A 17,242-nucleotide genomic window follows, 5' to 3' on the forward strand; every position below is an offset into this window, starting at 1 on the left:
CTGCTGTTACATGCAGCAACATCAATGAATCTCCCAGACATTAGGTTAAATGAAAAAAGCCAGTCACCAAAAAATGTATAATGTTAGGATCCATTCATATGAAGTTTGAAAATAAGCCAAGCTGATATATCGTGTTAGAAAAAACTTGTGGTTTCTACTAGGGGGATGTGGGATTAACAAGAGGGACACAAGGATACTTTCTGAGGGTAATGACAATATTTTATACCTTGTTTTGGGTGATGGTCTACACAGATGCATATAATTACAAAACTTGAACTGAATTCTTTTTTTTTTTTTAAAGATTTTATTTATTTATTTGAGAGAGAGAATGAGATAGAGAGAGCATGAGAGGGGGGAGGGTCAGAGGGAGAAGCAGATTCCCTGCCGAGCAGGGAGCCCGATGCGGGACTCGATCCCGGGACTCCAGGATCATGACCTGAGCCGAAGGCAGTCGCTCAACCAACTGAGCCACCCAGGCGCCCCTTGAACTGAATTCTTAAGAGATGTGTGTTTTATTATATATAAAACAAAAGAGCCTAATTTCCCTGTAAGTCTCCAAACTAGGGTCCTGTACCTGTGCCAAAATCCAAGAAATGATCGTCTTCACTCAATCCAGCTCAGCCCAGTTACAGCCTCAAGAATGGAATGCTTCTCAATTCTTTGCTGTATTTCACACAACCAACCATTTTCATTTACCTTCCAGGATTTCTTCCATTCTTTCTGTCTTTTGAATAATAAAACTCCAGAGAACTTAACATACAACAGCCAGCTTGATAATAAACCCATGGTTCTCTAAACTGTGTCCCTTTTCTGTCTCCATTTCAGTAGTCAGTATTCAGTGTTCCTGGAAAGAGGCCTAGAGCACCTACTATGTGCTGGACTTTGTTGGCTCTGTTACCATGGCCATCTCATTTTCTTTCCGAAATAACCCTGAGAAATAGATATTCTTACTGTCTTCACTCTTCAGGTTAGCAATTGATAAGGGAAGATAAATATAGAGCAAGCTCCAAAGGTGACATCAGGCGGATGAGTGGAGGATGCAGGGTTAGAAAGAACAGTGATTGCAAAAACCTCGTATAATTTAAGGCCGCTTTCTTTCCAGGGCCTTAGGTAAGGAAAGCAGGGAGCAGGGAGTTGGAAGAAGAGATACAGCTGAGTGTAAAAAGGGCAGAGGTCCTCACTTGACAATGTTTTTCAAGCTCAGTTGCCAGAATTCAAGCCAGCCAGGCCTCACACACCCAGGCAGTCCCATGCTCTCTGGCTCACCCCTGCTGGTAGCCTAGAAGTGGCAGCCTCAGGGCGACTTTTGTTTGATATAACTTAGAAAACAAGAAGGAAGCAAGTGGGGGATGTAGAGATGTCTTTACTTTTAGGATTCTGGCTCCCTGAGACGAGAGGAGTGGGTTCCCTTCCGGGGGTGGCGATGCACAGGGAGAAGCACTGGAGCAGATTCTGTGCAGTGTGTGTGTGTGTGTGTGTGTGTGTGAGTGTGTGTGTGTGTGTCGGCGCGCCTGTGCATGGAGGGAGATTGCTGTACCCAGCACGAGGCACTGGGGGAGGAAGAAGCGGTAGCAGAGATCTGAATAATTGATTCTTCAGCCGCACCAGACGCTCAGAAGCGGGCGTAGAGCGTGGTTTCAGCACCACGGATAGCGGCACACCGCCGCAGGCACCCCCTTCGCCAGGCAGCCACCTATCCTAGCCCTGTCGCCGCCGTGCGCTCCCGGAACGGGTGGCCGTGCTCCGCGCCGCCGCCGAGGGACTGCGGGGTCTGCCTCGGCCCGCCTCCGGGGAGGGCGGCTACGGGCGGGAGATGCTTTCACCTGCTGGAGCTCCAAGCCTCTCTGGCTGTCGCGGGGGCTGCTGCGTCTAGTCGACTGAGAACAAGTCCCTAAGTTGGCGTGGGGGCGCCCCTGCCTTCCTCCTGCTCTTCCTCCGAGGCCACCGCAGCAGAAGCACGCCCCAGAAGCCCGGCTTTGCCAGTGCTGTGAACCAGGGTGGCTAAGCGCTCTCCGGACTCCCGTCGGGAAATGGGGAGCTGAACGCCTGGAGGCGAGCTGGCCCCGCAGCGAAGGGCCCAGAGGGAGCTGCCATCCCCCGCCCGCGCCTCTCTCCGGCGGGGACCGCGGGGATCCCCGGCCACACGCGCGCGCGCGCTCCTACACTCACTCACACACACACTCGCCCTCACACACACCACCAGCCCGGAGCCTGGGCTGCGGAGAGGGCTGTCGGGCGCGCTCAGAGGACCGGGCAGCTGCTGTCCGGAGTGGGGCAGGAAGCCGAGCTCTGGCTTTTGGAGGGAGGCGCTGCGGGGTTGGCCGGAGCATGGGGCTGGGTGAGCGCTGAGAGTCGCGGCCGCAGCCATCAGCCCTGGAGATGACCAGGAGCGGCCACTGCTGAGAACTATGTGGAGAGAGGCTGCGGTGAGTGCTGGCGCGGGACGCGGGGCCTGGGCGGCCCCTTTGGGGAAAAGACGGTGGGAGGCCCGAATAGCAGGGGGCGGCAGGACCGCAAGGGGGTCGTTGCGTGGAAATGATCGCACCTCCCTTGGGGATCCGGGACCGCGGGAGCCTGAGTCCTTCCCTCCCCCTCTCCTGCCGGCTCATAGCAAACTCAGCCAGCCGCCCCCCCCATTCCCTCCTCTTTCTCTCCCTACCCCCCTCCCTCAGCAGCTCCTAGTCGAACAACTCCCAGCAGCCGGCGCCGGGGAGGTGGTAGGGGGTGAGGGTGGAGATGCCCAGTTAGCTTCTCGTGCGTGGCCAACCTGGGGCTCCGGTTCTCCTGTACGCCCCGAAGCGGAGCTCTCCATATAGACCACCGGGTCTGAGGATCCGCGCAGGGGGTCTTGGGCACTGAGCTTCAGCTTCCCCTCTCCGGTCTAGACCCCGTCAGCATTGGGGACTGCAGCCTGCCCCCCAGTCCCTTTCCCCCGCCGGTGGGCTGACCCTGCCTCTCTGTCTCTTCTCCACCCCGGTAGAGCCCTGCTGCAGAGCCTCCGGCTGGGATAGCCGCCCCCCGTGGGGGCGATGCGGACAGCGCGGGACAGCCAGGGGAGCGCGCGGGGGCCGCAGCATGCGGGAACCCGCTAAACCCGGTGGCTGCTGAGGCGGCCGAGATGCTCGTGCGCGCAGCGCGCCCCACTGCATCCTCGACCTTCTCCGGCTACAGGTACGTCCCAGCGGGAGACCTGGGCTCAGCCGGCCGGGGAAGAGGAAGACTCGACCGGAGAGAGAGCGGGAGAAGGATCAGGAGAGAGAGGGAGATGAAGCGGGAGAGGGAGCATCTGTAGCGAGGCGCGGGAGGAGCACCAGGGGGCGCTGCGGCTCCGTGTTCCACGGTGTTCACCCGAAGAGTGCCTCGGCCAGAACGAGTTCTCCCCAACTTCCCCCGGCTCCCGCAGCGCCGGGCCCGAGGGGCGCGCGCCTGTGCACGCGTGCACGACTGTGCTGGTATTTGCAGGCACGCGCAGTTGTGCACCTGGCGTGATACATGTGTGTGCACCGACTGAGGACATGTGCGGACTCCGGATGGCCGTGGGCACTGCTACGGCGGCCTGCGGCTGTGCGCAGAAATGCGCGCGTGCCTATGAGGTTGTGCAGCCCACTGCCCACATGCCCCTAAGACTTGGTAACAGGATCCAGGGTGGAAAGCCTGGGGAGGGGCTGTACAGTTCATGTCCGTCGGAGAGCTGCTTAGGAGCCTACCTTTCCCCCCACGCACGTTCTCTGCCAGCTCCCATGAGCTGGCCCACGGGGTGGGGGAACGCGCCTCCTCTTCTCTCCGGGGTTCTGCCTTTCACGCGGCGCGCATGAGAGAGGGCGTGTGTGTGTGTGTGTGTGTGTGTGTGTGTTTGAGCGTGTGTGTGCCCGCGCGCGTGTAGGGGGCGGGCCCTGGGGCCCGCCTTCTGTTGAGTGGAAATCGCTTTAAGGCCCCTACGCGAAGTGGGGCGGGCCCTAATTTCCCCCCAGGCACCCCGGACCCTGGGGCGCACAAGTGAGTGTCCTCACTCCCGTGCACTGGGGGAGGGGGGGTACCCTGGAGGAGAGGAGTCTTGTCTGCAGGGGGTGCCCGGTGGAGCCAGGTCTGTGCTGCACCCGGCAGGTTCACAGGGGGCGGGGTCAGTCAACTAGCCCAGCGCGGAAGCGGGGGTGCGGTGTCTCTGCACCGCCTCCGCACGCGGAGGCTGGTCTGTAATTCGCTCTTCGTGAGCAGAGGGCGGGGTCGGTAACTTGGTCTGCACTAGGCAGGTGGGAGAGTAGTGGGAGAGGGGTGGGTGGAGGGTTTGCTCTGTGCGCCAACGCTGAGGGGCTGGGGTCCACAGCTAACTTGGGGGTGTGGTGGGAGATTTGGGCAGAATTAAGTATGGAGAAGAGGCTGGAGACAGGGTGAGAAGGAGGTTGGTTGCAAAGATGAACTTGGGGACAGGGATGGAGAATTACCTCGGATTGAAGTTGTGGATAGAGTTGGGTGGAGGGATGTGGATGGCATCAGGAATGGGGAATGGAGTCAGTGACTGTCAGCTTGCTCTGGGGATGGACTCTATACCTGTCTCCTAGAGCCAGGGGTTGGGTCAGTAATCCTTTTCGTCCAGATCCCTTGCTCACCGTGGCCCTGACTCTCCCTCTCCGCCTTGCAGGGACCGTAAGTGGCGACTATGGGCAGACTGGGTTATTGGACCCTGCTGGTGCTGCCGGCCCTTCTGGTCTGGCGCGGTCCGGCGCAGGGCACGGCGGCGGAGAAGGGTCCCCCGGCGCTAAACATTGCGGTGCTGCTGGGTCACAGCCACGACGTGACGGAGCGCGAACTGCGAAATCTGTGGGGCCCCGAGCAGGCACCAGGGCTGCCCCTGGACGTGAACGTGGTAGCCCTGCTGATGAACCGCACAGACCCCAAGAGCCTCATCACGCATGTGTGCGACCTTATGTCTGGGGCACGCATCCATGGCCTTGTCTTTGGGGACGACACCGACCAGGAGGCCGTGGCTCAGATGCTGGATTTTATCTCTTCACAGACTTTCATCCCCATCCTGGGCATCCACGGGGGCGCATCTATGATCATGGCTGACAAGGTAAGTCAGAGAGGTGATAGGCTGCCAGGACCCGGGAGTGTGCCAGTCATACCACAGCCACCACAGGTCTTTGGGAGCCTCTGGTATCTGTTTTGATCTGAAAGAGGGTCGTGGTCCTGGTGAGAGCCAGGTACTGCCTCTCCAACCCAGAAATGGATGGAAATGCTTTTTACCTTGGTTCTGAGAGTGGGGTACTCAGAGGTACCTTGGGTGTACCAGGAAGAACTCAGAAAATGCAGATGTGTAATGGGGTGGTGGAACACTTGGAGGTTTCCAAATAGTGCACAGAGGTGAGCCTGGGGACACTTGCAACACTATGGCTCATGTTTCTATAATATCACTTTTACCCGATTTGTGGGAAAATGTCAATTTTTCCCTCCGTGGTAAGTGACTAAAACTATTTTTAAAACGATTAAATGTGGGCATGTTATGGGATAGAATGCATAGTTTTTAGGTAAAGCACGAAAGGCCAAAGAAATGTCATGTTTCCACAGACGGTCTACAGTTGGGGGAAGAGGGGTAGAGAGTTTGAGAAGCCCTGGGCTGGAGGTGCCCAGGAGGGTGTTCCTCTAAGGAGTGAGTAGAGAGAACCAGCCGCAGACCCTGAGCATGGAGGGCCTGGCATTTTCCTACATGTTCCCTAGTGTGGCTGATAGGGGTCTATGGAGGGGTTGCCTCCCCAGGATGGGTTTTGGTATGAAGTTGGAGAGTGTTCTAATGAAATAAGGTGTGTCCACATATCTTGGCTTAGAATGAGAGGTCAGGTCTTTCTTTGGACCCTCTGAGAGTGTTGGTTTGGGGAAGAGGAGAGAGAGAGACTTCCAGACTGGAGTGAGATGTTATGAGGGCCTGATTTGAGGGTCATGCAGAAGCGGAGGGTCGGAAGAGGGTCAGAAGGGAGAAGCAAAGTGAGGAAGGAGAAAAAATTGGAGTCATGGGTGCGCTGTGTCTCTAAGCCCCAGGAAAGGACTGGGGTGGGGTAGGAAGGGGAGGAGGGGTGCGTGTCCTTGTGTGCCATGGTCCCTAGCCCTGAGACCTTTTTGGAGTGTGTTCCTTCGATAGCAGGAGACATCCTAATGGAGTGAGCAGACATTTGTCAGAGCACTTTCTTTCTGACGCTCTCAAAGCACTTTTATATTCATCAAATCAGATTCTGCCTCTGCCTCAGCAATTCCCACCAGCTCCTTTGGGAACAGTATTAATTCTTTCAGGTCTCCTGGGCTGTAGCACATTCAGCCGAAGTATACAACTGATGCAGTATCTAATTAAACATTCATTTTAAATGGTTTGCAGCCTAGCAGAATTTCTACGTGTGGCTGAACATTTTCCCAGCCACCTCTCGGTGTTGGGGGGGCTCCTTTCTTGGATAAAAAAAGTAGGGAATAGCTGTGCCCTGCCACCAATTGTTTGAACTGGGAAAGGTCTTGGAGTCTCCTAGAGCATCATACAACTTTCAGATAAAGTGCCTGAGGCATAGGAGGCAGGTAATGACTTGGCCGAGGCCAAAACATGGGCAATGGAACTAGAACTCAGTTTTTTATTCTCAAGCTGTGATCTCACATTCCAGAAAATTAAGCCTATCCTTTAACTTTGTCATCCCATCTTCAAGAGGGTCAAGGAATTAATCTCATTTTATAGGAGGTTTTAAGCCATGGAGGGGTACAGTGAATCAGAGCCTAGGGCTTGTGCATAAGGAATGACCAGCCCTCTGACGAAGGCATGAAGAAGAACTACAGTTTCTAGCAGGGGTTTGCAGTGTGATTTTGGGATCTAGATATTACCACTGACTCCTCCTCCCTTCTGAAGTTTTGACCAAAGAAGCAACACGCAAAAGACAGTAGCCATGTTGAAAGTCAAATGTATGGGGGCGCCTGGGTGGCTCAGTTGGTTAAGCGACTGCCTTCGGCTCAGGTCATGATCCTGGAGTCCCGGGATCGGGTCCCGCGTCGGGCTCCCTGCTCAGCGGGGAGTCTGCTTCTCCCTCTGACCCTCCCCCATCTCATGCTCTCTCTCTCTCTCATTCTCTCTCTCAAATAAATAAATAAAATCTTTAAAAAAAAAAAAAAAAAGAAAGTCAAATGTATGGATTGACTAGGGTCTAGCACGATCAGTGGGGAAATCTGGTGAAATCTTGAGTTGGAGAAGGGGTCTTGAGGCTGGGAGGGCTGGGCTGGCAGGTATGTGGCTCAGGCCTTACCTGACTTACCCATAGGACTGGAGGCAAAGGAGCGGGAACAGAGAGTGGGCTCATAGTTGAGCACTCATCTGATATACAATGACCCTGCCCACTGTGAACGTCAGGCTCTGACCTATTGGACCAGCAAGCTGCTCCTTCCTTAAAGGGGTATTAGAAAGGGAGTTTTGAGGGTATGGGTGGAAGCATCCTCCTCTTCTGTAGAATGAAACGGCCTTATAGAGACTGGACAAGAGCTGACCCCACTTAATAGTACAGAAGGAAAAGGGAATCAGGAAATGGCAAGAGGAAGATGAGAAAGGACATTTTCAGAGAAATCAAGATTAGAGAGATTTAAGAGGGGACGAAGAGGAGAGGAAGGAAAATGTACATTGGTTCGAAGATGGTGAAGGGAATTGGTTACTCCTCATTGTTGTCGGGGCTTGCCAAGTTGGTCTTGATGGCAGGGAATCAAAGAAGTGAGCGTGGATAATGTTGGGATATACGTTGGGCCCCATGTGTGGGATGAGCAGGTGATATTGAGAGGAGGCGGGTTAAAGAGTGGTTATTTTGAGAAACTTGGATGTGTTTAAAAAGGAAAGAGATTGTCTGAGATGTGGACAGCCCTTCCTTCCATTAGTAGCACATATAGTTGGCTAGTGCCTTTGCCACTTGTTTCTTCTGGAGCTGAATGCTGAATGCAGTTTGTTTGGTTCTGAAGAAGCAGCCACAAGACGTTGCCTAAAACTCTACCTTGCTTGGTTGAGTGTGTCAGTGGTGTTATGGCCACAAAGTCTGAATCTCCCCAAACTGAAAAGGCTTTTCTGCCTCCCCCTAAGATGATGTTCATTTGGTAAAGCCCAGAACATACTTGTGTTGTTTTCACCTCCAAATTGGTAAAATGATAGCTGATAGTGTCCCAGTGGATAAGAATGGTAGTTAATTTGATTATCAGGTAAATTGAACACCCACCTCCCCCCCACCACCATTTTTACCTTTCCCTCAGTCTACTTGACCATGGAAAAAAAAGAACAAAGCCTTATAATAATTGAAATGTGCTAAGTGCTAAGCAGATTTTTTGTGGTGTTAATTTACAATACAGATGTTAATTTTTCCTTCTATCAATGGGTGGTCTTGAAATATAATTAATTTAGAGGTGAAAATAATGGTTGATGTAGATAAAGTTTTAATCTTACCTTGGTTTGGCCATTTTGATCCTCTCCAAATGGAATACACTCTTGTTGCATCAATAGCCCCTGATAAATCAGGCATATGTACTAGACCTTTACATTTCTGCTCAGTGTCCTCACATCCTGCACCCTCTCCTCCATTTCTAATGGCTCCATGGGGGAAAAGGCAAGCCTTGCTTAGATTTTAGCTACATCTATCCATGTCAGTTACTGCATGGACTTCGCTTTATATGACGTTTCTATCCATACCTCATCTCCTCTACCAGAGTGTAAGTTCCTTAAGGACAAACTTTTTTTAAAAAAGTGTGTTTATGTGTATTTGAAATAATGAATACTCCTTCTCCACAGTGTATAAAGATAATGTTTCATTGTAGACTGCTTAGAAAGTATATTAATGTTTAAAGAAAAAATAAAGTTCTTCCCTCTAAGTTCTGTCACCAGGAGTAACCACAGTTGGACACGTGGGTCTATTTCCTTCTAAGCTCTATTTAGTTAGTTATCAGTTCAGGATTATACTGTATATATGGGATGGTTTTTTGTTTTTTTTTTTTTTTGTACTTTGCACTCTGTGGGCTTTTTTTTTAGTCAGAAGATCCAGGGTTTTCTTTAATCCCAGAAAAATCTCAGCCATTATGTGTTGGATGTTTCCTCTCCAATATTTTCTCTGTTCTCTCCATGTGTAGTTTCTCGATCAGTCCTCCAGGTATCTTAAATTAAACATTTTTTTCTTTTCAGTTCTCTATCTCTCTGTGCAATGTTGGGAAGGTTTCGTCAGTTCTACACTCCAGTTAACCAGCTCTTTTTATTTGTATCTGGTCTCTTATTTTGCCCATCTGTTGAGCTTTTAATTTCAACAGTGGTTCACCATATTTCCAAGGTAAATAATTGGCTGCTTTTTATACCTTCCTGCTTTTTGTGTTTTATAAAAAACTCTTTTCACTTTGTCAATGTAAATCCTTCCTCTGTCCCTTTGAGGATTAAAAAAAAAAATACTGCAAAGTCCTTCTCTGATTGCTTTAGTGTCTTTGTTTCTTCAGGTATGAATTCTTTCATTTTGTAGATTCTGATCATTGGATGTCCTCATATGTCCTCTAATTTTTGTTCGTGAATTTTTAAGGTGATTTTATTATTTCCTCTGCCCTATGTCTGCAAGGCTATGTGCTTTTAAAGTAAAGCTCATGTCAACAGCTAAGCTCAGAGCTCTCTCCCTTCTCTATATATACTGTGGTGCAGACTTGGGTTCCAGTCTCATGTAAATTACTTCATTTTGGCTCCTTGCCACAGACAGGGGCATCCTTTTTGGCCGTGACTCCTAGTAGCATGATTCTGGGTACAGTTTTGCCTCTTATCCTCTAGGTAGATGTTGGGACCTCTGCTTCCATGGCTTATATTGAACCTATTCCCATGAACCATGTGGCTTTGGTTCCTACTTGAAATTGTAGAGTCTCATCTTTTGATTCATTCATTTTCAGGGAGTCCTCTTTATCTTTGATCTGTGATTCCCTTTTCCTATTTCCAAGCAGTACTATGTAAATTTTAAAACATCTAAAGATTTATCTATAAATTCTGTGTCTTAGGAGCAGAAGAGGGAGGTTTCTGAGTGTGTTCACTCTGATTATGACCCAGTTATATTTCATATCCTTCTTTTATTTTTTTCAAACTTGATTATATATTCATGGAATTTTCACTTATTATTAAATAGACTTCTCAAATATTATTTTATTTTTTAAATTTTCATTTGTTTATTTTTAAAATAATTTTTAAAAACTATTTTATTTATTTATTTATTTATTTATTTATTTATTTGACTGGGGGGGAGCACACAAGCACACACAAGGGAGTGGCAGGCAGAGGGAGAGGGAGAAGCAGGCTCTCTGCTCAGTAGAGAGCCTGATGCGGGGCTCGATCCCAGAACCCTGGAATCATGACCTGAGCCGAAGGCAGATGCTTAACTGACTGAGCCACCCAGGCACCCCTCAAATAGGATTTTAAATAGCTGTGGAGTATTCTGTTTATGCCAGAGTTATTGAAACTAATATATTTATTTTTGTGCCTTCAGTAAGGTTGGTTTCTGGTTCACATGTGTGTTCTTTTGGCACCTTGTGCTGATCTTGCCCTTTGTGTTTGTTTCTTGGTAAATGTTTGTTGATCGAATGAATCAAGTTTTTGGTTCTGATGCCAGCTTGCTGCAGCTTCCAGATGAACTTACCACACTGTGGTTCAGGGCTTTCCATGTGATGTTTGTTCCCTAAATGCCAACCGATTTCACAGGTGTGTGCCAAGTCTCCTCTTCTTTCTAGTGGGCAGATAATTAGTAGCCATCCTTGGGATTAACAGAGATTGGGGGGTTCCATACAAAAGGCCCGGATGGTGCTACTGAGTAATAGGTCATCAGCAGGAGGGGGAACTTTCTCTTATAACGTGGCAGCTCTGGAGTTTGGCTGTGAGTGAAACATTGAAAGCTCATGGAAAGGGCAGACACGCACATTGGAATGTTGGTGGAGCCCACTCAGCTCCTGCTATGGAGGCATCGGGTAGTTCCTGAGAGAGTGGGGAGGCCTATCTTTAGCCTTTGTGATGAGGCATGTCAGATGCAATCATCTACTCCTCCTTACATAAGTCATTGGAGAGTAAAAGGCATCACCCTGAGAGGCATGACTAACTTTCCAAGTGGCCCTCGGGGGTCATTGGTAATCACTTGGACTCTCAATAGCTGTGTTCTGGTGGGTTCAGAGGGGGGCAGTGTTCATGTTCTTTTTGGTAGCCCCAGGTGGGAAATGCTTCTCTAGATAGAGTGATTGGGGGGTAAGGGGATAAGGAGGGAGGCGGAAGGGGAGAGAGTGAGAGAAGAGGAGAGGAGAAATACAAATAGAATCTTGGGTTTGTAATACAGAGTGATGGCTTCTGGTAAGGCCATCATGAAAACAAGAGGTTATAATGTCATTACCTAGTGTGTTTTGTTTGTCCTGCACTGCCTATTTATTATTCAAATTTGAATTAGTTGCCAGCATTAAAGTTAGGAGACATCACATTTTTTTTTTAAAGATTTTATTTATTTATCTGAGAGAGAGAATGAGATAGAGAGAGCATGAGAGGGGGGAGGGTCAGAGGGAGAAGCAGACTCCCTGCTGAACAGGGAGCCCGACGCGGGACTCGATCCCGGGACTCCAGGATCATGACCCGAGCCGAAGGCAGTCGCCCAACCAACTGAGCCACCCAGGCGCCCGAGACATCACATTTTTTAAAAAATCCAAATTTCTTGCTTCATTGGGAAAAAACAGAAGGCCGGAGAACACTGGCCCCGTCTTTCCCCTCGGCAGGCAACAGTTGGCTGGAGATGACTAGCACCCCTACCCCTTTGGGCAGGTGCTCTTCCTTTGTTCATTTCTCCACTTGCCCACTTTACTCATTCATGTTAGAGACTTGGCGCTGAAGGCACTGGGATTTGAGATCCCCGAAGTAGGTGAAGAACATAGCTGGTCTTTATTAAGAAAGCCTTCTCCAGACATTCTCCTTCTCTTCCAGGGGCTACTTCTTGGTAGCTGGCAAATTCCTGATGTGCACGGGGCCAGGCTTCTGGGTTCACTGCTGCCATCACTAATCTACTGTATCACTTCTGAACCCACAGGCCTTAAATCCTTCTCAACACGGTCCTCCAAGAAACCCCTCCCAACCAACTTGAGTCCAAAGGCCCCAGAAAACCTTGGACAAAAGATCTGAGGACCTAAATTTCATTTCCAAATAGCAGTGTGACTTGGAGAAAGGCCCTTCACCTTTCTGGGCCTTAGGCTTTCTTGGGAAACGAGGGTTGGGGTCATACCATCTCTGAGGCCTCTTCCAGCTCTGAAAATTTTACCACCTTTGAGAAAAGACCAAAAAGAAACATGCCAAAATGTGAGCAGTGGTTATCTTTGAGGGGTAGACTCATGGTTATGTCAATCTTTGAAAAAATGTCATTCTAGCATGGTTAATAAGTTGAACCCTTTGAGTTAGGTTGTCTGAGTTGAAATTCAAGCTTCCACTTACCAGCTGGGTGATTATGGGGAAGCTCCTCAACACCTCTGAGCCTCAGTGTCTTTTGTTTGTTTGTTTCTGACCCCAGCCTGCCCTCAGTGTCTTCATTTTTAAAAAGGAGACAGAAATAGTACCTATTTCATAGAGTAGCTCAGTGCTTGGCTCATAATAAATACTTACTCCAGGAATGCTCCTGGTATTGTGTCTGTATTTTGTAGCTTTTATTTTTATCAAATGCTCATGCGCTTTTTAATAATGCTTTTTAATTCTTCATCAGAGAAATGATGAAGGGCGATGTGGGGATATGATGGTAAGCCCTGCAAGAAAGCGGGGATGAATCCTGTAGAACTCTGAGAAGTGGACAGTCCAACGTGAACCGGTTCACATTTCCTTAATATGAACATGAAGAGGAATATGAATTTCCTGGGGCAACCAGACGCTTTTAGTTCTGTAGACTTGTTGGGGGCTTTATCCTGGCAAACTGAAGGTAAATGTTGCCAGTGCAGAGATGACCTCGAGAGGAGCCGGTCTTAGTGAGCTTTGCAGGAAATAACTCCCCCGATCAGACCATATGTTTGCACCGGGCTTAGGACTTCAGGGTGTGGACAGACACAGTTTCTCATTTTGTCTCTGCCAAGGATAAAATAACTCAGTGATAGCCCAGAGAACCTGGCAGCCCCAAAGGTATTTGATTAAAGAATCTTTAATGTGCTTATTCTTATGCTCTTATTTCATTGCCTCCTCAGTTTAATGACTGTGAATCCAGCGGGTTTAGGCAAGTGGCTTAGATTCAAGAGGGACAATAGATTTTGATGTTAATATTTTGGTTGTCTTAACCAAACTGATTAAGATGTTGGTGATGGAATTACAATTCAGGACTGTCTCTCTGGATTGAAATGAGGGACCCATACTACAGACTGCATTGCAGGGTTTAAGAAGAAATGATACTCTTGTAGGAAGGGGGAGATGTAGCTTTTAAACATGAGAATGATTTTTGCAAGGGTCATGAACTGGTAGACTGCCTGCTGAATCTGCCTCAGAGATATATTAATATTTTATTTCACTAATACAGTATTTAAAATGCTTGAATTTCAATATCCTTGCTCCCTGTTATCTCACATCTAGCCAGATTCACCCGTTTATGTTAATTGCATGGTCTTTGCAAGCATTTGAGATTGTGATCTCCAATCACAGGGATTTTGTTTGTTCACTTGTTTGTTTTGGACCAGATGCACAGCAGATTCTAAGTAGTGAGATGGCTCTTAAAAAAGTGAAGGCCACATTTCTAGAAATATAATGTCCAAATCAAGAGAGGCGATAGCTCCATTATACCTTTTCTGTTTTTAAGAGTGCTTTCAGCTAGGGCGCCTGGGTGGCTCAGTTGGTTAAGAGTGCTTTCAGCTGCAAATAACAGAATGTTTGACCAATGGTGGCTTAAACAATGAAGACATGTCGTTTTTTTGTTTAACAAGGAGCCCCAGGTCTGATTTAGTGACTCAGTAACCCATCAAGGACTCGGGTCCTTTCCATTTTTCTATTTTGCCTCTCTCAGCTGTTGTTTCCTCTTGGTCAAAGATGGCTGCTTCTGTTCCAGCCATCACATCTTCACATGCCAGCATTCAAAATGGGAAGAAAAAGGAGGGGAAAAGAAGCTTTCTTCTAGGCCCTCTCTTCCAACATTAGAGTTGATGTCCCCTTACATTTCATTGGCCAGAACTGGGTCACATGCCACCCCTTGAACATCACTGGTAGAGAGTAACAGTCAAGATTCTTTTTCAAGAATGGATAATTGCCACCGATGCAAAAATTGCTGCTGTTAGCAGGGGTGTAGGAGCAATGGCTAAGTGGTACAACTGATGATGTCTCCAGCAAAACAAACACCATTATCTATAGACGTGACTTTGTTTTGGGGGATAATATTTAAAGATAGATATTGAAAAACTACAGTGTGTCCAGAGGCAGGGCCTTCAGGATTGCATAGGCTCTAAATGACATATGGTAAAAGTCTCGGAAGAAAATATTTAGAGAAGTTCAGCCTGGAGAAGTCTCAGAGAGGATATGAAAGGTGGGCTGTTATGGGGTAGAAGGTTTAGGCTTATTTTTTGTTTTTATTGTTTTGGGGACAGAACTGAGGCCAGAGGATGAAATTATCAGGAGTAAAGTTTCAGCTTGATGTGAGGACTAAGCTTTGGCAATTAGTTCCCTGACTGCAGGCTGTGATGTTTCATAGAATAATGAGTGTCTATCAGATGTGGCTGAGCCCGAGAGTGACTGCCTGTCTATCAGGAGTCGTGTGGCAAGTTGGACTCCTAGTGGCAAGATTGGATAGGGTCATCTCTGAGGTACTTTTTAACTCAGAGACTCTGTACCTCTCAAATCCTTGATTTTTTTTTTTTTTTTTAAATCCCCAAGTCCTGGTACTTCAGGCCCTTGGATTTGGCTGAAAACCAACATCCTCATTTTCTGCAAGCGTGTGAGTAATTCAGTATAAATTTGCCCAGCTTGGGGGAGGAATTTATGATCCCGGCATCATCACCTCAAATCCCCCAAGGACTTTACATCATCCTGAAGGGTGTACAGTATTTGAAAAACAGAAAACCTATGTATATATCAACTCACACACATATATAAATATAAACATAAGTAGGTTAGCCGGCGTCATATTTACTAGTGGGAATGTTTTTGGCTAAGAAGCACAGCTACCAAAGATAATGTTTAGAATAATTGCCAAGGATCTCCAAATGGAGAGTTTTTGCTACTGCATCCAGTTAATCATGATTATTTACTGAAGTATATTCACGTTTTTGCACACATTATTGTAGGAACACTTTCATATCCTAAAGAGAGAGCCAGAACCCTCTCTGAATTTCCAGTTGTCAATTTTTTCTTTCTTGTCTGTTGTACCCCTGCATTGTGAGCGTTTCCTTATGGCAGTAATGGCTCTGGGTGGTACTCATTGTTTACCTACTTCCTCAGTCTCCTTCACATCTCCCAAGAAAAAAACAAAATCCAGAATTGCTTTCCAAATGCTTTGTCTTTGCATTCCAATTTTACAACATTCCATGTGATGAAAATGGATCTATTCTAATTATTTATTTATTAGAAATAGGGTAAAAAAAATCCAAGTAATTATAACACAGGATTCAAGAGAAAGAATATTTGCTCAATTCATGCATGGCAGCTCCTGAGATGTGTTCCTCTACGTGGAGGTGACCATGTTACCCATTCAAGGAGGAAAAATATGAAATGGGAGTGGCAGTTTGTTGCCATTTGTAATTTTTGCTGGAGTTGGTATGTTACAAGGATCTTTTTTTCTTAAGTCTCACTGAGGTGGAAGAGGTTAATCATTTTCCCCTGGTCCCCAACTGTGCTTGTTTTCCCAAAACAAAATAAAAACTCACTCTAGAACATAAGGTGACTTCTTAAAATTACTGGCACCTCAAAGCAAGGCCTGCATACTCACCCAAGGAATATAAGATAATTTGGAGTGAGCTGGGGAGGGGGTCATGATCATTTTATACACTAATAAAACTATGGACCTGCCCCTGAGGAGTGCACGTTCATAAGCATGCGTTCAACATTAGGTGCAATTGTTAGGGGTTCATAGATCCTCTGAAACCCATTCCGTCGACCTCCTTGGAATTTATTTATTGGCTTATTAATATGTTCAATTCTTCAAACATTTACTGAGCCTCTACCCTGTGCCAAAATGTTCTGCAGCTGTATCTGTGATCACATTATCTGCTTTGATGTGCACTTACTGGAAGGTAAAGCCCAGAGTGATGCATCTGGGATTGGGGTAGCTCCGGGGGGGCTGTGGGACTATAGCAGAGGGGGCACCTCATCCAGAGAAGGGAATGCGGGGGCTTGTCAGAGAAGGTGCCCTGGAGGGCTGTGGTCTAGAGTCCAATTTGAGAACTGCGGGCCAGAAGAGGCTAGCCTCCCACGTCTCTGCCCCTGCAGGTCACATCCATCCGCGGCAGCAGAGAATGAGCTGCAGAGGGCAAGAGCCTGGCTCACGGAGGCCCAGGCGCCAGCTCACAATCTAGGCCTTTCCCTCCCATTACCGTGTTCCTCCAGGCTGCCAGGCTTGACTGTTGTTTTGATAGCTCCTGAATTTTCCTCTGGATGGCAGTTCTCACAATCAAAACATTGAGCTTTTCGCCGATTTCTGTTTTGTTGTCACAAATGGCTGGATGTCTCCTGCTCTATCTTGTCTCTTCCAAATTGGGGAACTCTAGCCAGAAAGAGTGAGTGGCATTTGAAATCCATATTGTCTTGCATGTCTGCAGTCCTAGGGCTGAAAAACAACATATTTTCTAGACGAATTGTTTTAAAGCTATTTGTCGGGCCAAGGAAATGTAATATTGGTTGAGTTGGGTGAATGGAGCCAGAACACGGGGAGAGGGTGCTCAGCTCTAGAAACTGACAGGCTTGCAGGACTCTGGTGCCAGGTGGCCTGCAAGGTTTCCACCCACGGGATTCTGAAAGAGGCAGCGCCCCCGCCCCACTACGGGTGAAGACCCAAGGTTCACGGTCCAATTGCACTTGAGGCAATTGCTGTTGGTCTTGCCCTGGTTAATTGATACTGTTTTTTGGTACTATTTTTGTTTCCTTGTTTTTTCGTTCCTTTGTAAAGCTCTTTGCCAGCATTCAAAGAAACACTTTTACCATGAAGAATTTCAAACACACCCAAAAGTAGGGACAGTTGTGTGAGCCCTCCCAGACCGTCCCCTGGCTTCAGCGGCTACCAAAGCATGACCAGCATGACCGCTCTTGTTTTAATTCCAGCCC

General features: G+C 48.0%; 1 protein-coding gene across 1 annotated transcript in view; it reads left to right on the forward strand.

Moving 5' to 3' along the window:
- The first annotated feature begins 4,642 nt into the window (after positions 1-4,642).
- Positions 4,643-17,242, forward strand: part of GRIN2A (glutamate ionotropic receptor NMDA type subunit 2A) — a 338,815-nt gene continuing 326,215 nt past the window's right edge. Inside the window, exon 1 of the mRNA XM_081820054.1 lies at positions 4,643-5,071. Within this exon, the coding sequence (XP_081676180.1) occupies positions 4,658-5,071 (414 nt within the window). The 5' untranslated portion in view covers positions 4,643-4,657. The remainder of the gene's footprint in view (positions 5,072-17,242) is intronic.

The sequence above is a fragment of the Leptonychotes weddellii genome, chromosome 5 (genome assembly GCF_054177405.1).
Source record: "Leptonychotes weddellii isolate Sample4059 chromosome 5, ASM5417740v2, whole genome shotgun sequence".
NCBI classification, from domain to species: Eukaryota; Metazoa; Chordata; class Mammalia; order Carnivora; family Phocidae; genus Leptonychotes; species Leptonychotes weddellii.